Genomic DNA, 25,052 nt, shown 5'->3' with positions numbered 1-25,052 from the left:
ATTGGGTAAATCAGAATATTATAATTATAATATTAAATGAAAGGAATTGCAGTTGTAGCATTAGTAGGTTTAGTTGAGGGGAGCTGCACAGAGCGTGTGCGCCATATCCCATATTATATTCCCGAGTACGGCATTGAGGGTTGGAAATGGTCAGAGACAGAGGTTTTCTATCTATATGTAGAATATAAAAGCAAGCAGAACATTAGTATACTAGAATAGTAGTAGTATAGAGGATTTTACCGAATATATACTCATACTCATACAAATAGATGTAGAAATAGAAATACGAGTTAAGAGTTGAGAGTTGCGAGTTGCGAGTTGCAAGGGGCAGAGGGTTGAGGGTTGAGGTCGCGCAGGCGTTCTTCCTGGTATATATCGATGCCTGATACGCCCGGGCCCGTGGTTGCTAGAGTCACCAGAGACCCTCAGTAGTAAAGTCAGACTCGGTCAGGCGTATCCTCACCGCCAGGTTATATTTAATCCTCATCACAGACTCTTTACTCTTATTTTTTCTTTCCCCCGTTATATATTATTATTTTAAAACTATCGGACTATATATATATATATATATATATATATATATATATATATATAATATATATATAATATATATATATATATATATATATATATATATATATATATATATATATATATATATATATATATATATATATATATCTTAAACTGTTTAAGTGAGGTTTACTTTTTTTTCTAAATATTTTATTATAAATATCTTAGTGTTGTGCTGCTGCTGCTGCTGTTGCTGCTACTATTGCTGATCCGGCTACTAGTTATATTAATAATAATAATAATTAGAAATAATTGTTTTACGTTATTTATCAATATATTTGTAGAAGTTGTATGCATATACTTACTAAATAAATACAACAAGGCTTTTAAATTCAACATGAAAATTAAAAGGTACGTTCATTAAATATATAATTAATCAAACACAACCAATAAATATGGCACTATCTTTTACTTAACTTTTTTTTTATAACATGGAGATTACCCTTTTAGATTATATATATATATATATATATATATATATATATATATATATATATATATATATATATATATCTTAATTATTTAAATTTTCCTCATTATCATTCATTTAATTATTATTATTATTATTATTATGTGATTAATGAATAATAAATATGTTAATTTATTGTATAATAAAAATTTATAAAAAATAGTCGATGAGAATGGTAGATATATGTAGATGTATTTATAGGGATAATAAGAAAAGCTTGAAGTGCAGGGTCACGAGCACGCGAAACGGAAGACTTCCAAGTGTCTCTTTGTTTTATTTTCTTTTTCTTGGTCCATCAAATTGAAACTAAAAAAATTAACACGACATATTTGCATTAAATATTTGAATAAAAAATATTAATTGGTCAAATATTAAATGGGTAAAAAAGTTTTAACAATAATAATAATGATAAAAAACATACCTATAGTTTAAAAAACTTTCTATTTCTTGAGGATATTCCCACGGCAGGTCTAACACGCAGTTACTTTCATAGACATTAATAAATTAGTAGTTTATTAATCGATATTTTGCCAACAACTTTCAAGGCACTCATATAAATAAATAGAAAAAAAAAAAAAAAAAAAATAATAATAAAATAAATAACACGTATAAGTAAAGAATCATCGAACAGAGCAGTATTGTAGTTATAATAATACCAGCAGTACTGAAAATAAAATATTTAAATAATTTATTATTTAGGTAACACCGCTACTAGTTTACTAGCTACCACTATATCATTACTATTATCCTATACCGTGTAGGGGCTTCCCTAATCTTCTTTTCATGTAATCATCTATTCCCATTTCTATTTATTTTATTTTATTTTATTTTATTATAACCAATGGGTCGAGTTACACGATGCCTGACCCATTCCCATGATAGTATCATTCTATTGTAATTTATAATAAAAATATTTATACTGTAAAATAGTCGCGGATATGTGTACATAATATATTATTTAGAATAAAATCCAACATAGTAATAATAACAATAATATAGTGTGAGTAATTTTTTTATGATCGTTAAATCAAGATTAATAAGTCACGCAGGATAGTCGCGGTGCCGTGGTAGCCCATGAATGAAACCATTTAGTTATGAATAGAATGCCCATTCACTCACAATGAACATTAGTAAGAGATTGAAGGTAAAATAAGGTAAAAGGTTATAATTTTATTAATGGTATTAATTATTTGTTTTTAGCGATACAAGGCGTGTCTCCGGTGAATTAAACCTTGAAAATTTGCTCGATGTTTATTAGAGTTGTCTGTAGTCATCGTCATCGTCTAAAATTAATTAAAAATAAATAATAGAGTAAAATTGGAGAATTTTAAAAAGAATAAGAAGAAGAAGAAGAAGAAGAAGAAGAAGAAGAAGAAGAAGAAAAGAAGAGGTGGTGGTAGACGGGAGTCACAGAGTAACGGAGGGAGTCACGGGGTAAGTAAGTAAAGGTGAGGGGATGCAGCGCAAAGGGGTGGCGGCATGGACGAGCCCTCGGTGGAGGCTCTTATGCAGGCGAGCCTCATCTTTGTCGTCGGCGTCGCCATCATTCTCTCTAATCTTCTCATTATCGCAACTTTCCTCAACTTTCGAGGTAAATTATTACTAATTTAATTAAATTAATAGTTGGTTGTTAAAATTAATGTTTATAATTATTTTTTTTTGAATTCGATAGGTCCCTCCGAGGTGATAAAATACTATCTGTTATCACTTGCAACAGCAGATCTATTCTGTGGTCTGCTTGTTGTCCCGCTCTCCATATATCCAGCTCTCGTTCGAAGATGGGTATATGGGGACGTTGTCTGTCGACTTGTCGGCTATCTTGAAATTACTCTTCTGGCAGTCTCTGTTTACACCTTTATGTGGATGTCTGTTGATCGTTATTTGGCTATTAGGTAACAATAAAATAATTTATTGTAATTTTAATTATAATAACGGATTAATGACAATAAATAAATATTTATTGTTTAGGAAACCTCTGCGTTACGAGACTGTCCAAACAAAAACACGATGCCAGTGCTGGATGGCTTTTACGTGGATAAGCGTTGCAATGATGTGCTGTCCACCTCTTCTGGGGTTCAACAAACCAATTTTCGACCGAGAAGCCTTCATCTGCATGCTTGACTGGGGTAACATGGCAGCCTACACTATAACCCTTTCGATTCTGGTACTTGGGCCTTCGGTAATAACAATCGTCTACACCTACACCTACATATTCTCAATGATGAGAAAATTAAGATCTGGTGTTCCGATCCATGACAAGGAATACGCCACCGCGTTGTCAGAAAATCTCAGCAATCCAAGTCACATAATGTCTTTTGTTTTGGTTATGGCGTTCTGGCTGTCATGGGCACCTTACGCTGGCCTCAAAATTTATTCTACTGTTAATGGACCTCCTCAGGTTTTAATATTTAACTAAATTTTATTTTATTAAATTTTTATTTTAAAAATTTTTATTTTTATTATTTTTCAGGTTCCATTTCTCCAATTTACTGTCGTATGGTTTGGTATTTTAAATTCTTTTTGGAAAGCGATTATTCTCGGAACACTGAGTCCTCAGTTTCGTTTAGCTGCTCGTGTTTTATGTCTCACGCTTTGCTGTAGACATAGAAGATTACCACCAGAGCTTTTGGGCCTCGATGATGATGACTAATAATTATTATTATTAATAATATATATATATATATATATATATATTTACGACAATGTACTATCTCGCGCGCGCAATCCTATATAGTAAAAAAACTTAGAAAAAAAATTATTAATTAAATAATTAAATAATTAAATAATTTAAATAATAGAAAATTAACAATTAAAGGAAAGTATAAACCGTACAAGATTCAATCACTCAAACATGGAAAACTTGGAAAATAACTAAACAATTACTCGTATTTACTCAATGATAACAACAACAACTTGAACTTTGCTTATTAATGACCGTAGGTAAAAAAATTTAATCAAAATAATATAATTTTGCATTGCGTTTTTTCGTTACGCTGCTAATAATAATCATAATAATATTTCCATTGACAAGTGAATGAATAATGATGAATGGTTTAAAATTAATATTATTATTATGTAGTAAATATTTATTATTATTATTAACATTAAATAATAACAAACGAGATTTAGATAAAGTAAATTTTTGATCACTATATACTTAATAATATTTAATAATTAATAACGCATTAGCGCAAAAATAATCTCGTTTCGCTCAATTTTAGAGTTTATCAATAAATAAAAACAAAAAAAAAAAAAAAAAAAAAAAGTAAAATTTAATTGTCAGTTAATGCGCGTAAGGAGCGTGCGCGAGTTTTAATCTTAAAAAATAATAGAGCGAGATAAAAATAACAAAAAAAAAAATAATACACGTTTAATAATCGTTGCCTATTTATGTCATAAGAACACGCTCAATAAATGTTATAGCGAGCTAAAATAAATAATAAATAAATAAATAAAATAGTCAATTAACGTGCAATGCCTGAAAGAGTTTCACGTATTTAGAAATGAAAATAAAAAACAAAGCGATTAACAATTTTCAATCATAATAAATAAATGATACGCAAATTAATAAATATTAACAAAAAAAGGATAAAAAAAAAAACACCATTTACACCATTCTAATACATACTATTACTATTATTATTATTATTATTATTATTATTATTATTCTTTGAATAAAACTAAATATGTTTTCTCTAATATGCATTTAACTAAATATAATTAATTAAAATATATATACTTGTTCTGATAATATTAATCAGTCAATATAATTATGCATGAATTAATTAACAATATAACTATTATTAAACATATATATATTCAATTATTAATCTCTATATAACTACTAATTAATTATAAGACAAATGCAACTTCGATGAGTATTAAAACAACAACAACAACAACAACAACAATAACAATTGTTCATTTTACATAAAGATGAGTATTATAAGTATTTAAGATCTATAAGTAATAAGAATAATAATAATAATAAATAATGATTAAGGATTAACAATTTATATAGTTTATAAGTATTTATTTACTAAAACTAAAACTATTAAAGCAGCTTGGCTATCTTTAATAAAACTTTTATAAATTCGTCTCTTGCTTGGCTAACTTTTACCCACGAGTAAATTATAATAATAATAATATAGAAGTTTATCAAATAAGCTGAGTGTGCATGGATTTATATCTAACATTAGATTTCTCGTAATTATTATATAACAAAAATAATATTAATGTTATCATACATATATATATTAAATATAATAATATTATGGTAAAAGTTAATATGAATACATAGAAAAACTAGTTATATTATTATGCAAAAGTGAAACCGAGTAATAGACGTTTCTCTATTTAAAATAATACTGGTGGTCATCTCAGTAACACTTGTTATTATTATCTAATAATAATAATAATAATAATAATAATAATAATAATAATAATAATAATAATAATAATAATAATAATAATAATAATTATTATTATTATTATTATTATTATTATGAAAAATGATTTTTTAAGATCATGAATGGTGTTAAATGGAAATAAAATTAAATGCGTAGCGCAATCAACAACAGTCGCAAGACCCAAAAATAATACTTACAAAGAAAAAAAAAATATCTCTACGAAAAAATAAATTTACAAACAAGAGATTTTTACCGATCTATACAAGTGAAAAAGTGTTTAATCAAGAAATTGAGTCGAATAAAAAACAACAAACTATCATAATAATTAAAACAACAACAACAACAAAAACTAATTCTTCTTCGAAAGCTCTTCGAAAGCACCCCCGACTCTCAATAAATAAATAGTTTGTTATTTTATTTTATTTTTTAAATATCTATATTAGTTTTTTCGCTATGTCGAATGTAATTCACGGAAATATAATTATTATTAAATTATAAAATATATCGATCGCGTGTAGGCAGCCCAACATTTAAACTTTAACTATTCGTAGAAAAAAAAATAAAAGCTAATCAAACTTTTTAAAATTATAAACTTGGATATATTTAACAAGTAAACTATTGATATTTACACACTGTGTATCATCGATATATAGATGAATTTTTCTGGCAATGCATAGCTGGCTGGAATCCAAATAAATAATTGCCTCGATTCGTAAACAATATTATTATCATAATAATAATAATAATATTAATAATAATAATAATAATAATAATAATAATAATAATAATAATAATAATAATAATAATAATAATAATAATAATAATAATAATAATTATTATTATTATTATTATTATTATTATTATTATTATTATTATTATTATTATTATTATTATTATTATTATTATTATTATTATATAGTGTTAGTTAAAATATTCTATATTACTAAATATATATTAATATTAATAAATTAATAAAAAGTTATTAGTGGAAGCAGGACTGCCACATTACCATCAAGGTTCGTGATTTTAGTTTTGATTGGTCGTATTATTATTATTATTATTATTATTATTATTATTATTATTATTATTATTATTATAAATATTTAAATTTTAGAATTTTCACTGACATTATGAAATCGTAGTGTATATAGTGTTATTTCTTATTATTATTATTATTATTGTCATCGATCTGTTTATAGATGATTGAAATTTTTATTTTATATTTTCATTAAAATCAAAATTAAATTTTAAACCAAAAAAGAGAAAGAAAAAGAAAAGGAAAAAAAAAACTAATAATTGGTTGTTATTAAATACTATATACTTATTAAAGCTCTTTATTAAATATTTATCTATGAGATAATTATTACAATTTAAAATTTAGTCTCTCTCTTGTGTCGCCAAACATAGCAGTATTAAATAATTGTCAGCGATACTTGCATTTAATACTTATTAATAAATAACTAAAGCTATTTATTAGAAAAATTAATTCTGAGAGTCAGCGGGTAAGATTACAATCAATTTTAATTTCAATATAATTGATTATTAACAAAGAAATAAATAAAAAAAAAAAAATAATAAAAAAAAAATATTAAAAACTAAAAAAAAAAAAAAAAAAAAAAAAAATAATAAAAAGCTTTTAATAAAATACATTATCTAGAAAAAATTGTAAGACAATGAATGTTGATATAATTACAATAATGATAACGATTGTGATTAAAAGTCCCTGACAGTTTCTCGAATGACTTCCATCATTATAATATTCTTTGAATTTTTGTACTTAGTCACTAGTTTTGTACTAGTTTTTTAACGTAATTGATTATAATTATTACATATATGCGTGCTGTTATATTAATAATTTAAATAAGAATTAAATTTATTAATAATTAACTAATAATATTAATAATGATAACATATAAAAGAACATTAAAAGAAAAAAAAAATAAATAAATAAATAAGAAAAGAAAAACAAAAATTTAGAGGATAAATGTTTTCGGAAGCACTGGATTGTGTAGAAACTGCAGGGTAAGGCTGTTAAACAGGATTATGATTAAATCACCGGATTCACTTTTATCAGAGATTGAATTTGTCTTAGAGCATATAGATTAGCGCAAAATCTATTAATAAACAGCGAAAGCGCAGATTGGAAAAAAAAAAAAAAAAAAAAAAAAAAAGCTAAAAGTGTTGGTTGTTTAAGAATTATTTTTCTTCCTTCCTCATTGTCCTCTAACACCAATCATAATTTTTCATGCATGAATTTAAAAATTTAAAAGGAAAACTATCAAAAGATTTTCCACCAATCTATTTTATTTATAAAATAGAGGGAAAAAAAAAAAAAAAAAAAAAAAAAAACTATTACTGGTAGACTAGACTAAACAGAGAGATTGGCCTCGTCAGTTGATAAATTTTATGGCCGGGATAGAGAGGGAAAAGGGAAGGTCTGACCTGTCGCTAACTGGCACCACTTACATCGTTTTAAGAACCACAAAGCAAGTCGATAATACTATTTAAACTCTCCTACTCTCCTTCTCTATTTTAAAACAATATCTAGCAATATCTTCCCTAACAACCAAAATAATTTTCTTTCAGCTTATATTATTTATTTTTATTGCTTTTTAAGCCTCAACAGTATAAATAACAACAAACTGTAATCAATATATTAATATTTTATGAGTCATAAGTAATCTTGAGATTGTAATATACTGGTTGATGTGACAAATGGATAACATTATTGGGCTATTAGCGGTACATTGAGCATGTCTGGAGACATCAGGCATCACCCTCTGGTCGGGGAATGATAAAAACAAAGTATATACTATATACTGAAATTTATTCAAATAACGAAAAGAAATCAGTTAGTTATTGTCTTATTACAGTGATAGTTGTATGGCCCAAGTGAATTCTTCGTTTATATAATTAATAAATAAAAATTAACAAGACAATATGGATGACGCTGAAGACGAGGCGCGAGTAAGAAAAATAAATATATTATATATAAATATAAATCATTAATTTTATTGAGGTCGTTTTTTGTCAAGTGATAGGTGACATTTTATCAAAATGAAGAGGATTTTCTCACGCGACATATAAGTCAATAAATAAAAGTTATTTTATAGGTGGTACCACCCCTTGAATCAGTACGCGCTATTTAATATTACACTTATAAATTTTTACAATAATTGCCGCTCATCGCATGCTCATTTTTCGATTTAGATAATATCCTTTAAATAGGAAGAAATAAAAAGCAAATGTACATATATATATATACAATCCCATCGGTGAATGAGGTGATAATGATAATATCATCACGAATCATCAATCAGGAATCAGGAATCAGGAAGATTCAGATATCTACTAATTATATTAACTTGTTTTACAATTCTGTCGCGAGTTATCATTAAAAACATAAAATCATTATTTTAGTCCATTAGTCGGGGGACATTAAATGCTGGGCAAGAGATTACACAATAAATTTAATGGACTATAAAATAAAAAATAAAAAAACGTTTATTATTATTATTATTATTATTATTATTATTATACAAGTAGTAGAGTATATAGTGTGAAAAGTAATAAAGAACGTGTCTATATTCGTGAGTGTGAGATAGGTTCAACCTGGTACCGACAGAACGTGTAGTATCTCACCAATGTTTTACCTCTCTTTGCCTCTCTTTACCTCACCATCGAGGTGTTGGCTGGATATCAGGCTTTGCCAGTACAACACCTTCCAGTCTTACGCCAGTTTGATTGCGAGAACCCCAACTCTCAAACTATTATTTATATATTATTATGTTTGTTCACGGTCCAAGAGCGAATGTTGATAGATCTGATTTATCTGAAGACATTAGCGAGGATGACGAACTCAGTGATGAAACTATTCAGGCATTATAATAATAATAATAATAATAATAATAATAATAATAATAATAATAATAATAATAATAAAAATAATAATAATAATAATAATAATAATAATAATAATAATTATTATTATTATTATTATTATTATTATTATTATTATTATTATTATTATTATTATTATTATTATTATTAGTATTATTTTAAATATAAAAAGTACTTAAATATAGTATGAACGATTGTTTGTTTGGGTGACACAGAAACGCCGGGAAGAATGCGAGAGGAAAGCGAGAAGAGGGGAGATGGATCCCCGGCTGGAGTTTGTCTTCCAGCTCTTGATGGATGGAACCGGTTTGCTTCGTCACGAGGCGATGGATCACGTATTCGAGGGAGATATGCTCGATGAAATCAACCAATTGTTTTTGCCACACATGAGGTCAACCCTCGTTTGGTACTACCAAGTCGTTGACGAGCCAGAAATTCTGCGACCCCTTGAAACTGTATTTTTTTTTTTTTTTTTTTTAATTATTTATTATTTATTTATTTTTTCTATTTAAATTTATTTTTATGTGGAACTTTTGGAATTAGGGACAAGTGATAAAAGGTACCTCTAGAGCGCCAGTCACTGCGCCCTCCAATAAAGCCAAGGAACCCAAGGAACCCAAAGAACCGCCGAAAAAAAAATTATTTTTGACCGATGGCTGGCAAACTCCTTGCACTGGTGTTTGTATCTACATGTTTCGGTTTGTTTTATTCTCTAGAAATCTGAAATTTTTTTTTAACTAATAAAAACAATTAATAAATAATTATAATACAAATAGAATTAATACAGCGAAACAACTGCCGGAGGAAGGCTTCCAAAAAGATTTATACACTGGCGTAATAGATACTGCTAAAGTGAGCATCCTCGCGTCTATTCAAAGAGTTGTTGAGCAAGTTTTTATGGATGCGCTTGCTCATCCTGGAGGCGAAGACGAAGACGACTGTCCTATGATTAAGAGTCTCTTATTACCTGGACTTCGTTCTTTTTGTAGTGCCTTAAAAGGTAATTCATTAATTATTATTCAAATTATTAGTCGTTTGTTCAAGCTGATAAATATTATAATTTATTGGTAAATTTAAAATTCGTAAAGTGTGCGAACAAGTAGCTCTCGAGGGGAATATTTTCGATGACGGAGAAACTATAATGGACGAGATTGATAATTTTGAAAAAGCAAAAGCTATTGTCATTAAAGAAGGAGTCGTCGGGAGGATCGAGGAACGCGTAAAGTTATGGATCAAAAAACTTAAAGATTTTATTTTGGAAAGCAAACAGGTTAGAAGAGAAAATGATTCTTCTGGACCGCAACAGGAATTGGAGTACTGGAAAAGGCGCGGTGCTCAATTTAGTCAACTCGCTACCAAATTACAGGTTCATTTTTCGATATAATTTTATATTAATAGGATTAATAGGATTAATAGGATTAATAGGATTAATATAGGATTATTTGTCACTTATTTTAGGATCACGAAGTGAGAATGTCACTGTTGTGTTTGCAAGTGGCAAGGTCTAAATTAATAAAGGAGTGGGTTGACGCCGAGGATGAAGTTATTTACTGTTACAGCGAGGCCAAAGATAATGCTAAATTTATCCAAGCTTTGGAAAAATGCTGTCATTGTTTATATCTTGATGATCCAGTAATTTATTTTTATAATTAATAATTTTTTAAGTTTGTTTATTTATATATTATTATTGACGCAGGTTAGAATGAGAGAATCATTGGTGTCTCTTTTACAAACTGTAAGACTTATCTACAGTGTTTCGAGATATTACAATACTTCTGAAAGAACTTCCTCACTAATGGTAAAGATAACTAATCAAATGATTGTCGCCTGTAGAGATTATGTTACTCAGAGAGGACGTGAAACTGTTTGGAATCTCGATAGAAATTTCGCGCGCTCCAGGCTCAAACACTGTCTCAGATTAAATAAGTAATTTTTTTTTTTTCAACAAGTATTGGTAAATAATGTATTATTTAAAATTTTTAACAACAATTTTGACTGACAGAGCGTACAGAGAAACATACAGACTAGTCAGATGTTCACCGGCTGTTACTGAACAAGAATTTTCATTTTCTGAAACTCACGTCTTTGGAAGATTCGACTCATTTTGCTCGAGGATTAGAAAAATTTTATCAATGTTTGATTTAATTGACGAATATCAAAATTTATTTGCTCGACGAATGGAAGGTTTACTTTTAGGAGAAGGTAAATTTTTGTTTATATTATTATTATTATTATAACATATTAATTTAGAATTATAAATTTGATAAAGCTTTGGAAGAAGCAACAAAGTCCTTTGAAGAGGCTAAAAAAATTGCAACCAATAAATCGTACGATTATTTAGACCCTCGTAACACTGAGTTTGATAAAGATTATGACGTATTTATGTCAAAGACAAACGCCTTGAAAGAAAATATCGGTGGGATTATTGAAAAAAATTATGCGGATGTATGGGAGACACCACAAGGTATAAGATTTCTTACGAGATTTGAAAAAGTCAGTGAAAAAATTCCTTTGACTAAATTGGATGAAAAATACAATTTGGTGGTGAGATACTGCGATAAAGAAGTCGAACGAACCTTGAAGCTCTTTAAGAAACAAAGAGATGATCCGCCTTTGCCGAGACACATGCCACCTATCGCGGGTCGATTAACTTGGGCACATGCTCTCAAGTAAATTTTTCATAATAATAATAATAATAATAATAATAATAATAATAATAATAATAATAATAATAATAATAATAATAATAATAATAATAATAATATTAATAATATTAATAAATTAATTAACATTTATCTTTAAAGAATGCATTTAGATGAATTGACAGCCTCAGTATCAAATCACCCTGTTTTGAGAACTTTACCACTTACTGGTGATTTAGTGCGAAGATATAATCATGCCGTTACTGTTTTACTCCAATATCAAATGGATATTACTGAAGTTTGGACCCATCAAAACTCTTGGGTTATTGAAGACTGCTTGAATAAGTAATTTTTTTTTTTTTTTATTTAATACTTTTATTTTTTATAACTAACATTGTGTGTTTTTTTTTTTTTTTTTTTTAAGGCCATTGCTGGTGATTGACAAAGAAACTAATAAAGTTCAAGTGAATTTAGAAAGTCGTATAACTCTTTTACTCCGTGAAGCTGATTGTTTGGCTAAATTAAAATTAGATATACCGATAGTGGCGTTAACGATCCTCGTAAAATGGGATTACTTTACCGTAGTACACGATTCTTTACAATTGGTAATAGAAGAATTTATTTCAACAGCTCGGCGCGTTAAATTAGAAGTTAGACCACTGTTGCTACCGCATTTAGTGCGACTGTCTTCGTTGCTTATGCCTGGTTTAAAAACACTCACCTGGACAAAACCCGGTTGGAAAGAGTTCTGTCAATTTACAAGAGAAGAAATAAAATCTTTTGATGTACTGATAACGCGAGTACACGATGTTTACTCCAATAGGATTCTTCAGGTATTGGCCAGTATGCAAAAAATAACTCTACATGCTCTACCGGAGGAGGATCCCTGGAGTATTGAGGAATTTTTGGAAAAAACCGATGAAGCGTGTCGTGTAGCAGCTATCGATCTTCACAGGCGTAGTCTTATGGTTGAAGAAGCCGTGGAAGAAGTTTTACAGTTGGTTAAAAATGCCGCAGATAATTTTAAAAATAACGAACCTGATCAATATGATTTGGGAGGTGATCATCAAAGTTTTACTGGTCATGAAGCTAATGGAGAAGCGATTCAATCCCAGGATTGGACGATAGTTTGGGCTTGCTTCGATGATCCTCACCAGTTATTATCTACCACTGGAGTTGGTTTTTCAAAAAATATGCAGGACATGGTACGCAATGCCGTTTCAGAAATGCGACGTTATTATTCACGAAAAGTCGTTGATGTTCTGATAAAAGTTACTAGAACTTCTTTGGATGCTATTAAAAAAAGATTTGTCCGGGAATTTGATCTAGATAATCTACCATGTCCGGTATTTCTTATACAAGCGACTTTGATGATTCCGTCGGTCATTATAAAGCCCAATCTCGAGCAAATTCAAGAAGCCCTAACTATCGCGGGTAAAGCTATCGCTGGAGTCGCTAAGGGCGTCGCTCAGTGGACTGCTGCAACTAATAAGGTAATTATTATTATTTTTTTTTTTTATTTATTTTATTAAAAATTAATTAATATTTGCTGTAAAGAGTACGTGGAAGTCTACGTCTTTGGCTCCTAAGAAAAATTTATTGAACGTTGTTATGAAAGCTCAAATAGTTGCCGAAAGACGCCGTGATGATGAACTAGAAGATCCTAAAGTTCGTAGAAGAAGACTTTATAAAACAGTGTCTGAAGAACGACCAGAGTTTCCCGTTCAAAATCGTAATTTTCATGCTTTAGTGATGGAAAATAAAGAAATAATCAAAGTTTTGTCATTGTTGAGCACTTGTACACAAGAACTTGGACAGGTATTATTTTTTAATATTATTTAATAATAAAGATTAATTTTTAATTATTTTTTTAGGATCTTGCGGTATTTTTAGAGCAATGGACTCTATACAAGTATTTATGGAAAAATGAAAAAAGTATGCGTGAATTATTAAATTCAACACTGTCTAACTTTGAAAATACTTTACGTAAACACAGTGAGCTTGAAGATAAATTATCTACAGAATCAGACATGTCCTATTTAGGTACTTCTATTGCTTTATGTACTGAAAAATTAAAATACGCTTTGGCTACTGAAATAAAAAGTAAGTTATAATAATAATAATAATAATAATAATAATAATAATAATAATAATAATAATAATAAATATATTTTTGTTAATATTATTAATTTAAAAATTTTAAAAGATTCAACTCATAAAATTGGTCAAGCAATGAAGAAAAAATACCGGCGAGAAATGGAGTATGTTTATGCAGTAATAAATGAAATGGATCGAAAATTAGATCGTCAAATACGTGATTTAGATGACGTAAGACTGGTAATGGATACCCTTAAAAAAATACGGGAGCAAGAGGTAGACATGGAGTTGAAAATAGACCCAATAGAAGAGGCTTTTAATATTGTAACTCGTTATGAAGTTCCTGTGGATCAAGAGTGCCTCGAACAAGTTGACAACTTGAGATTTACGTGGTTGAATCTTCTTACACGAGCTCAAGAGAGTCACATTTTACTTTTAAAACTCCAGCCCCAGTTTGAAAAGGAACTTAAATATAATTTAGATAAATTTCATTGTGATAATGAAGCCTACTGCGAGGAATATAAATTATTTGGGCCAATGCAAACTGGTCTTACACCGCGTGAAGCTTCAGATCGGCAAATACTTTTTCAAAATCGGTTTGACGGTATGTGGCGTAAATTACAAACTTATCAGAGTGGAGAAGAATTGTTTGGTTTACCAATAACAGATTATCCCGAGTTATCCCAAATAAGAAAGGAATTGAATTTACTACAGAAACTTTATAAATTGTATAACGATGTTATTGATCGTGTCAGCAGTTATTACGATATACCGTGGGGTGAAGTTAATATTGAAGATATAAATAATGAATTAATGGAATTTCAAAATCGATGCCGTAAATTACCAAAGGGATTAAAAGAATGGCCAGCATTTTTTGCTTTAAAAAAAACAATCGATGACTTTAATGACATGTGTCCTTTATTGGAGTTAATGGCCAATAAAGCGATGAAATCGCGTCATTGGCAGCGAATTGTCGAAGTCACTGGCTACAAATTTGATTTAGAAAGCGAGGGATTTTGTTTAAAAAATATTTTAGAGGCTCCGTTATTAAAATATAAAGAAGATATTGAAGATATTTGTATTTCAGCGATGAAAGAAAAAGATATTGAGGCTAAATTACGACAAGTTGTCAATGAATGGTCCTCACATGAATTAACATTTATGATTTTTAATAATCGAGGTGAATTATTGCTTCGGGGTGATACTACAGCTGAAACAATTGGTCAATTGGAAGATAGTCTTATGATTTTGGGTTCTCTAATGTCAAACAGATACAATGCACCTTTTCGAAAACAAATTCAACAATGGCTCACTGATTTATCAAATACCAATGAAATTTTAGAACGATGGTTGCTCGTTCAAAATATGTGGGTTTATTTAGAAGCAGTATTTGTGGGTGGTGATATTGCTAAACAATTGCCAAAAGAAGCTAAAAGATTCAGTAAAATAGACAAAAGTTGGCAAAAAATAATGCAAAGAGCTCACGAAACTCCTGGAGTTGTTCCTTGCTGTGTTGGTGATGATTTATTAAAACAATTGTTGCCTCATTTACAAGAACAGTTGGAATTATGTCAAAAATCTCTAAGTGGTTATTTGGAAAAAAAACGTATGATGTTTCCAAGATTTTTTTTTGTATCTGATCCAGCACTTTTAGAAATTTTGGGCCAAGCTTCAGATTCTCACACTATTCAAAATCATCTGCTTTCAATATTTGACAATACTAGATTTGTTAAATTTCACGATATAGAGTACAATAAAATGACGGCAATAATTTCATCTGAGGGAGAGACAATAGTCCTTGAGAGAGCTGTTAGAGCAGAGGGATCTGTCGAGACTTGGTTGATGCAGCTTCTTCAAACATCACAGCAGTCTTTACACTCAATTATTCGGACAGCAAACACAATGATGAATGATCAAAATTTTAATTTGTTGTCATTTTTGGATAAAATGCCAGCCCAAGTTGGTATACTTGGCATTCAAATGATTTGGACAAGAGACGCTGAATTGGCTCTTATGCAAGCACGAGCGGATAAAAAAATAATGGGAGAAACAAATAACAGATTTCTTGAGCTTTTAAATACTCTAATTGATCAAACGACCAGAGATTTGGCTAAAATAGATCGAATTAAATTTGAAACTTTGATAACTATTCACGTACATCAACGTGATATTTTTGACACGATGGTATGTACTTAAATAAATAATAATAATAATAATAATAATAATAATAATAATAATAATAATAATATTAAAATAAAATAATTATTTTAGTGTCGCTTAAATGTTCGAACAGTCACTGATTTTGAATGGTTGAAGCAGTGTCGTTTTTATTTTAAAGAGGATCTTGATAAAACTACAATTAATATAACAGATGTACAATTTATTTATCAAAATGAATATCTTGGTTGTACTGAACGTTTAGTAATTACACCTCTCACTGACAGGTAATAATAATAATTTTTTTTATTTAAATATTATTATTATTATTATTATTATTATTATTATTATTATTATTATTATTATTATTATTTTTAGATGTTACATTACTTTAGCTCAAGCACTGTCAATGTCAATGGGAGGATCTCCTTGTGGTCCTGCCGGGACTGGAAAAACAGAAACAGTTAAAGACATGGGTAAAACATTGGCCAAGTACGTTGTTGTATTTAATTGCTCTGATCAAATGGATTATCGTGGATTGGGGCGTATTTACAAGGGTCTCGCTCAAAGTGGAAGTTGGGGGTGCTTTGATGAATTTAATCGTATTGAATTACCAGTACTTTCTGTTGCTGCGCAGCAAGTAGCCGTAGTACTGGCTGCTAAAAAAGAAAAAAAAAAACAATTTGTATTTACTGACGGTGATCAAATTGAAATGTGTCCTGAATTAGGTATATTTATAACTATGAATCCTGGTTACGCTGGACGAAAAGAACTTCCTGAAAATTTAAAAATTCAATTTAGAACAGTTGCGATGATGGTTCCCGATCGGCAAATAATTATTCGAGTAAAACTTGCCAGCTGTGGTTTTTTAGAAAATATAACACTTGCTCGTAAATTTTATACACTTTATAAATTATGCGAGGAACAACTAACAAAACAAGTCCACTATGATTTTGGTTTGAGAAATATTTTATCAGTATTGAGAACTCTTGGAGCTGCTAAACGGACTAATTCAAAAGACTCAGAGAGTACTATTGTTATGCGAGTGCTGAGAGATATGAATTTATCGAAACTTATTGATGAAGATGAGCCACTGTTTATTTCACTGGTTGCTGATCTGTTTCCCAATCAAGTTTTAGAAAAAACAGCTTATCCCGAATTAGAAGCAGCTATTTATCAGCAAGTTCAAAAATTTTGTCTTATATATCATCCTCCTTGGGTATTGAAACTTATACAATTGTATGAAACTCAAAGAGTCCGTCATGGAATAATGACATTGGGTCCTTCTGGGGCTGGTAAAACAACTTGCATTCATATACTTATGAAAGCACTGTCCCAATTAGGAGATTATCACAGAGAAATGAGAATGAATCCAAAAAGTATAACAGCAGCACAAATGTTTGGAAGATTAGATGTTGCTACAAATGATTGGACTGACGGAATATTTTCAGCTTTATGGCGTAAAACATTAAAATTAAAAAAAGATGAACACATTTGGTTGGTACTTGATGGTCCTGTTGACAGTATATGGATTGAAAATTTAAATTCTGTATTGGATGATAATAAAACATTAACTTTGGCGAATGGTGATAGATTAAGTATGGCGCCAACTTGTAAAATAATATTTGAGCCACACAATATTGATAACGCAAGTCCTGCTACTGTATCAAGAAATGGAATGGTTTATATGAGCTCATCGGGTTTGGATTGGAAACCGGTGGTAACTGCATGGTTAAAAACAAGAAACCCGTTGGAACAACAAGTTTTAGAGAAAACTTTTGATGAATCATTTCCAATTATTTATGCTTGGAGTACACAAACACTTGTTCTTGTTATAAAAGTACTTCAATGTAATATCGTACAACAAATGATATTTCTTTTACAAGGATTAATACCACCAGAAATTATTTTGGAAGAAAATCAAAATGATGATGATTTTGAAAAAGACAAATCTCAGTCGTTAACTGCTGAGCATTTAAAAAAATTTTATGTATTTTCTTTGGTTTGGGGAATAGGTGCTCTACTTGAAACAGCTGATAGAATTAAATTTGATAATTATTTACGAGATAATTTTGAAAATTTAGATATTCCAATGTCTAAAAAATATCCTAATGCAACGATATTTGACTTTATGGTTAATAATAAAGGAAAATGGGATACTTGGAGTAATATGGTAACTAATTATGTTTATCCAGATTACATAACACCAGATTATAATAGTATTTTGGTGCCTATTGTTGATAATATACGAATTCAGTATCTTATTGATTTAATAGGACGTCAAGATAAATCAGTTTTATTAATTGGAGAACAAGGTTCAGCAAAAACAGTTATGATGAAATCTTATATTAAAGGAACAAATTTTGATACTAATCTTGCTAGATCATTTAATTTTAGTTCAGCAACTACGCCTTATCAATTTCAAAAAACTATTGAAAGTTATATTGAAAAACGAATGGGTAATACATTTGGTCCTCCAGGTGGTAAAAAAATGTTAATTTTTGTTGATGATATTAATTTACCTCAAATAAATGAATGGGGTGATCAAATTACAAATGAAATAGTGAGACAAGCGATGGATATGAAGGGCTTTTATTCTCTTGAAAAACCCGGTGATTTTACAATGATCGTTGATATAACATTTTTCGGTGCAATGAGCCAACCTGGTGGTGGAAGAAATGATATACCATCTCGTTTAAAAAGACAATTTTGTATTTTTAATTGTACTTTACCAAATGATAGTTCAATTGATAAAATTTTCAGTGTACTAGGTGAAGGACATTATAATTCTAAAAGAGGTTTTTCAACAGAAATAAGAGGTCTTGTTAAAAAAATGGTCCCTCTTACCAGAAATTTATGGCAGAGAACTCGGGCTAAATTATTACCAACTCCTGCTAAATTTCACTATGTATTCAATCTTCGGGATCTTTCGAGAATTTGGCAGGGTATGATTGGTACTCTTTCAACTGTTATTGAAAAAGAAAATTTTTTAATGCTACTGTGGAAGCATGAATGTACCCGAGTAATTAGTGATCGTTTAACTATTCTGTCAGATAAAAAATGGTTTGAAAAAGAAATAATTAATGTTGTTAATGAATATTTGGGTGAATCATATACTGATATGTTAAAACAAAATCCGGTTTTTGTTGATTTTATGAGAGACGCTCCAGAGCCTACAGGAGAAGAAGGTGAAGATACTGATATGGAATTACCAAAAGTATACGAGCCTGTATTTGATAATAAAATTTTACGGGATCGTTTGGAAATGTTTTTATTACAATTTAATGAAATGCAACGAGGCGCTGGAATGGATCTTGTATTTTTTCCTGATGCAATGTTACATTTAGTTAAAATATCTCGTGTAATAAGACATCCACGTGGTAATGTTATGCTTGTTGGTGTTGGTGGATCAGGTAAACAGAGTTTAACTAAATTATCATCATTTATTGCTGGTTATAAAACATTTCAAATAACTCTTACAAGATCTTACAATGTTACTAATTTCTTGGAAGATTTAAAATTTCTTTATCGATCGTGCGGAAGTCAAGGCAAGGGTATGACATTTATTTTTACAGACTTGGACATTAAAGAGGAAAGTTTTCTCGAGTATTTAAATAATATATTGAGCTCTGGTGTAATAAGTAATTTATTTACACGTGATGAAAAAACAGAAATAATATCTGAATTAATGCCAATAATGAAACGTGAAAATTCAAAAAGAGCTATTAATAATGAGTTAGTTATGGATTTTTTTTTACAAAGAACTAATCAAAATTTACATGTTGTTTTTTGTTTTTCACCAGTCGGAGAAAAATTTCGAAATCGTGCTCAAAGATTTCCAGCATTAATATCTGGATGTACAATCGATTGGTTTCAATCTTGGCCACGTGACGCTTTAATACTTGTAGCGGATCATTTTCTTAATGATTTTGAAATAGCATGCAGTAAAAAAATTAAAAATTATTTGGTAAATGCCCTTGGATCTATTCAAGATATTGTAGCAGAAACATCCAGTGAATATTTTCAAAGATTTCGAAGAGCTACTCACGTTACTCCAAAGTCTTATTTAAATTTTATCGGTGGATATAAAAATATATATCGTATTAAACAGGATGAACTTGGTGAAGGAGCACGTAGAATGGATACAGGTCTTGCTAAATTAGAAGAGGCTTCAATATCTGTTGAATTATTAAAAAAAAATTTAGCTATTATGGAAAAAGAATTAGTAATAGCTTCTGATAAAGCCGAAACTGTATTATTAGAAGTTACTGAACGAGCTATGCAAGCTGAAATATTTAAAAATCAAGTTGAAAAAGTTAAAGAAAAAGCCGAGGCTCTTGTTGCTTGTATTGCTGAAGAAAAAGCTTGGGCTGAAGAAAAACTTGAGGCTGCTAAACCTGCATTGGAAGAAGCTGAGGCTGCTTTAAATACTATTAAACCTGCTCATATTGCAACTGTTAGAAAATTAGGAAGACCACCTCATTTAATAATGAGAATAATGGATTGTGTATTGATATTATTTCAACGTAAAATAAGTCCAGTAATACCAGATTCAATAAATCAATGTCCAAAGCCCTCTTGGGCAGAGTCACTTAAAATGATGGCAAGTACAACATTTTTATTACAATTACAAAATTATCCAAAGGATATTATTAATAATGAAATGGTTGAATTACTTCAACCGTATTTTCGTATGGAAGATTATAATATGGAAACTGCAAAACGTGTTTGTGGTGATGTAGCTGGTTTATTATCTTGGACAAAGGCAATGGCTTTTTTTTATTCTGTTAATAAAGAGGTATTACCATTAAAAGTAAATCTTACATTGCAAGAAGCACGTCTTAAAATAGCAATGGAGGATTTATCTAATGCTGAAAGAGAATTATCTGAAAGAGAAATGGCACTTGAAGCTGTTAAAGAGCAATATGATTCAGCGGTTTATGAAAAACAAAAATTAACAGAAGCTGCCAATGTATGTTTAAGAAAAATGACAGCAGCAACGGCTCTGATAAATGGTTTAGGAGGAGAAAAAATACGATGGACCGAACAAAGTGGAGAATTTAAAATTCAACTTGGCAAACTCGTTGGTGATGTTTTATTAGCAACTGGATTTTTGTCATATTGCGGACCGTATAATCAACAATATAGAGCTAGATTGATTACTTCTTGGATGAATATTTTAATGACTCGTGAAATTCCCTTTACTAAAAATTTAAATATTATAAATATGTTAGTTGACTCAGCTACTGTATCTGAATGGACACTTCAGAGTTTACCAAATGATGAATTATCAGTTCAAAATGCGTTAGTGGTAACAAAATCATCGTCTTATCCATTGCTTGTAGATCCTCAAAATCAAGGAAAAATGTGGATAAAAAATAAAGAAATTAATAATGAATTACAAATAACATCATTAAATCATAAATATTTTCGAACACACTTAGAGGATAGTTTATCACTGGGTCGGCCACTATTAATTGAAGATATTGCTGAGGAACTTGATCCAGTTATAGACAATGTATTGGAAAAAAATTTTATTAAATCTGGTTCTATTGAAAAAGTTATTGTCGGTGATAAAGAGTGTGACGTAATGCCAGGATTTATGCTTTATATTACTACTAAATTACCTAATCCAGCTTACAGTCCAGAGATATCAGCGAAAACATCTATTATTGATTTTACAGTTACTATGCAGGGTTTAGAAGATCAATTGCTCGGTCGAGTTATATTGATGGAAAAATCAGATCTTGAAGCTGAGCGGGTTGCTCTTTTTGAATCAGTTATGACAAATCAACGTACTATGAAAGAACTTGAGAGTACACTTTTACATCGATTAACATCCTCAGAAGGTTCATTGGTTGACGATGAGGCTCTGATAAGTGTTTTAAGAGAAACTAAATCAACTGCTGAATCTGTCAATGAAAAACTTCAAGTTTCAGCTTTAACAGAAAAGAAAATAACGATTGCACGTGAAGAATTTCGTGCTGTTGCTGCCAGAGGTTCTATTTTATATTTTCTTATTGTTGAAATGAGCAATGTTAATGCCATGTATCAAAATTCATTGAAACAATTTTTAACAATATTTGATAATGCAATAACAAAATCAACAAAAAGTTCTATTACTTCAGAACGAATAGAAATTATTTTAAATCATTTGACTTATCAAGTTTGGTCGTTTACATTAAGAAGTTTATACGAGAGACACAAATCATTGTTTACACTGATGCTGGCAATGAAAATTGATTGCTATCGAGGTTCTATTTCTCACGTTGAATTTATGGCTTTTATTAAAGGTGGTGCGTCTTTAGATTTAAACGCTGTAATTCCTAAACCATTTAAATGGATACTCGATATTACCTGGTTGAATTTAGTTGAAATAAGTAAGCTTGAAGTATTTTCAGAAATTCTTACAAAAATAGAATTCAGTGAAAGAGAATGGAAAATTTGGTATGAAAAAGAAAAACCAGAAGAAGAAGAAGAATTACCCTGTGGTTATCAAAAAAATCTTGATGTATTTAGAAAACTTTTACTGATAAGATCTTGGAGTCCTGACCGAACACTGTCACAAGCTAAAAATATATTATCGAATCATTGGGTAAAGAGTACGGTGAAGCTAAAATTTTAGATCTTGATGCAACTTGGCTTGAATCAGAGCCACAAACTCCCTTAATTTGTATATTATCTATTGGTTCTGATCCATCTCCACAAATAACATCTCTTGCCAAAATCAAAGCAACTCGTCGTATGTATTTATTATTTTTTTTTATTTATTTTAAATTTAATTTATTTAATATTTACAGCGTTGAAAGCTGTTTCAATGGGTCAGGGACAAGAATTTTATGCAAGAAAATTAATAAGCGAAGCTATGACCGATGGTGGTTGGGTATTACTACAAAATGTTCATCTTTCTTTGCCATTTTGTAATGAAGCTATGGATACACTTGTCGAAACAGATAACGTTCATGATTCTTTTCGTCTTTGGATGACAACAGAAGTTCATCCACAATTTCCTATTGGATTATTACAGGTTTAATTAATATTTACTTATTTATTAAAATAAATTATGTTTGTTGTTTTTTTTTTTTTTTTATCAGATGGCAATTAAATTTACAAATGAACCGCCACAAGGAATAAGAGCTAGTTTAAAAAGAACCTATCAAGGAATAACACAAGACACACTTGACTACAGTACACAGCCTCAGTGGCCTCCTTTGCTTTATGCAGTTGCATTTTTACACACAGTAGTCCAAGAGAGAAGAAAATTTGGGCCACTAGGTTGGAATATACCTTATGAATTTAATCAAGCTGATTTTGCTGCTTCAGTTCAATTTATACAAAATCATTTAGATGATATAGACCCGAAAAAGGAGTCTCTTGGTCAACAATATGCTATATGCTCGGTGAAGTTCAGTACGGAGGACGAGTAACTGATGACTTTGACAAACGTCTTCTTATGACATTCACGCACGTTTGGTTTTGTGATGTACTTTTGAGACCGGGTTTTGAATTTTACAAAGGATATAAAGTACCTCAAACAAGAAATATCCAAGGATACATGGAGTATATAAATAATTTACCCGCAGCTGATACTCCTGAGGTATTTGGATTGCATTCAAATGCCGACATTACTTATCAAATTAATACGGCTAAAGGAATTCTCGATACAATACTCAATGTACAACCAAAAGAAGGTGGTTCTCAGGGTGGTGAAACCAGAGAGAATATTGTTTACAAACTTGCTGATGATATGCTCTCAAAATTACCTAAACAGTATAATAGTTTTCAAGTTCGAGACGCTTTACAACGAATGGGAGCATTATTACCAATGAATATTTTTTAAGACAAGAAATTGATCGGTAAATATTTTTATTTATTATTATTATTATTATTTATTAGTTATCTATTTAATTATTACAGAATGGCTAAAGTTATTAAAGAAGTACAATCAACACTATCAGACTTGAAATTGGCTATTGATGGTACAATAATAATGAGTCAAGGATTAAAGATTGCACTTGATTCAATGTATGACGCAAGAATCCCTGATAAATGGCAAAAAATTTCATGGGAATCGGCTACTTTGGGTTTTTGGTACACCGAATTATTGGAACGTGATGCTCAATTCCGACACTGGTGTACTCACGGTAGACCTAATGTTTTTTGGATGACAGGATTTTTTAATCCTCAAGGATTTTTAACAGCAATGCGTCAGGTTATGAATTATTTAATTAATTTAACTTTTTAATTAAATAATTAATTTTTAAAAAAATTTTTAGGAAGTAACACGAGCACACAAAGGCTGGGCTTTAGATTCAGTAGTTTTACAAAATTTAATTACTCGTTACAACAAAGAGGATATAAAAGAACAAGTTCAAGAAGGAGTTTATGTTTATGGTCTTTTTCTTGAGGGCGCGTCGTTGGATCGAAAGTCTTCAAAATTAGTTGAAAGCAAACCAAAAGTTTTATATGAACAAATGCCTGTGATATATATTTATGCTATAAACACAACTGCTGGTAAAGATCCAAAGTTGTATGAGTGTCCTATTTATAGAAAACCTCAACGTACTGATCAGAAATACGTCGGTTCTATTGATTTTGAGACCGATCATAATCCAAGACACTGGACACTAAGAGGAGTAGCGCTTCTTTGTGATATTAAATAATTAAATAATATTAAAAACTATTTAATTATTTATAAAAAAAAACAATTTTTATTTTTCATTTTTAAAAATTATTATTTTACCACTCAATAATTAAATTAACAAAGAACATAATAAAAAAAAAAAAAAATATATATATATATAT

At 29.6% G+C, this 25,052-nt stretch overlaps 2 protein-coding genes across 2 annotated transcripts; both read left to right on the top strand.

The window, feature by feature from the left end:
- Nucleotides 1-430: 430 nt before the first annotated feature.
- Dopecr (G-protein coupled receptor DopEcR) lies at nt 431-7,083 on the top strand. Its single transcript, XM_074255122.1, has 6 exons — nt 431-469; nt 742-924; nt 2,243-2,633; nt 2,715-2,934; nt 3,011-3,440; nt 3,513-7,083. The coding sequence occupies exons 3-6, from the start codon at nt 2,522-2,524 to the stop codon at nt 3,690-3,692; spliced, it is 942 nt and encodes a 313-aa protein (XP_074111223.1). The 5' UTR covers nt 431-469; nt 742-924; nt 2,243-2,521; the 3' UTR covers nt 3,693-7,083.
- A 2,516-nt stretch (nt 7,084-9,599) lies between these two features.
- Dhc1 (dynein axonemal heavy chain 1) lies at nt 9,600-25,046 on the top strand. Its single transcript, XM_074255020.1, is given in 22 exon segments — nt 9,600-9,806; nt 9,895-10,049; nt 10,128-10,351; nt 10,440-10,717; nt 10,810-10,983; nt 11,048-11,277; nt 11,354-11,553; nt 11,621-12,020; nt 12,156-12,338; nt 12,418-13,486; nt 13,551-13,811; nt 13,868-14,096; nt 14,200-16,274; nt 16,362-16,534; nt 16,626-22,816; nt 22,819-22,989; nt 23,048-23,274; nt 23,342-23,606; nt 23,609-24,076; nt 24,079-24,103; nt 24,165-24,459; nt 24,524-25,046. Coding segments are annotated over 22 exon segments (13,878 nt in total). The 5' UTR covers nt 9,600-9,608; the 3' UTR covers nt 24,911-25,046.
- The last annotated feature ends 6 nt before the right edge of the window (nt 25,047-25,052 follow it).

Source organism: Cotesia typhae, unplaced genomic scaffold (genome assembly GCF_013202065.1).
Source record: "Cotesia typhae breed Kobodo isofemale line unplaced genomic scaffold, CoteBio_Ctyphae contig_123, whole genome shotgun sequence".
Classification (NCBI taxonomy): domain Eukaryota; kingdom Metazoa; phylum Arthropoda; class Insecta; order Hymenoptera; family Braconidae; genus Cotesia; species Cotesia typhae.
This window is presented reverse-complemented; position numbering and strand designations above follow the sequence as displayed.

Bases quoted from the DNA above. Each gene is read 5' to 3' on its own strand.
- Dopecr (XM_074255122.1), top strand. From the start codon at position 2,522: ATGGACGAGCCCTCGGTGGAGGCTCTTATGCAGGCGAGCCTCATCTTT. The intron at 2,634-2,714 runs GTAAATTATTAC...TGAATTCGATAG, and splicing joins AACTTTCCTCAACTTTCGAG to GTCCCTCCGAGGTGATAAAA. The intron at 2,935-3,010 runs GTAACAATAAAA...TTTATTGTTTAG, and splicing joins GATCGTTATTTGGCTATTAG to GAAACCTCTGCGTTACGAGA.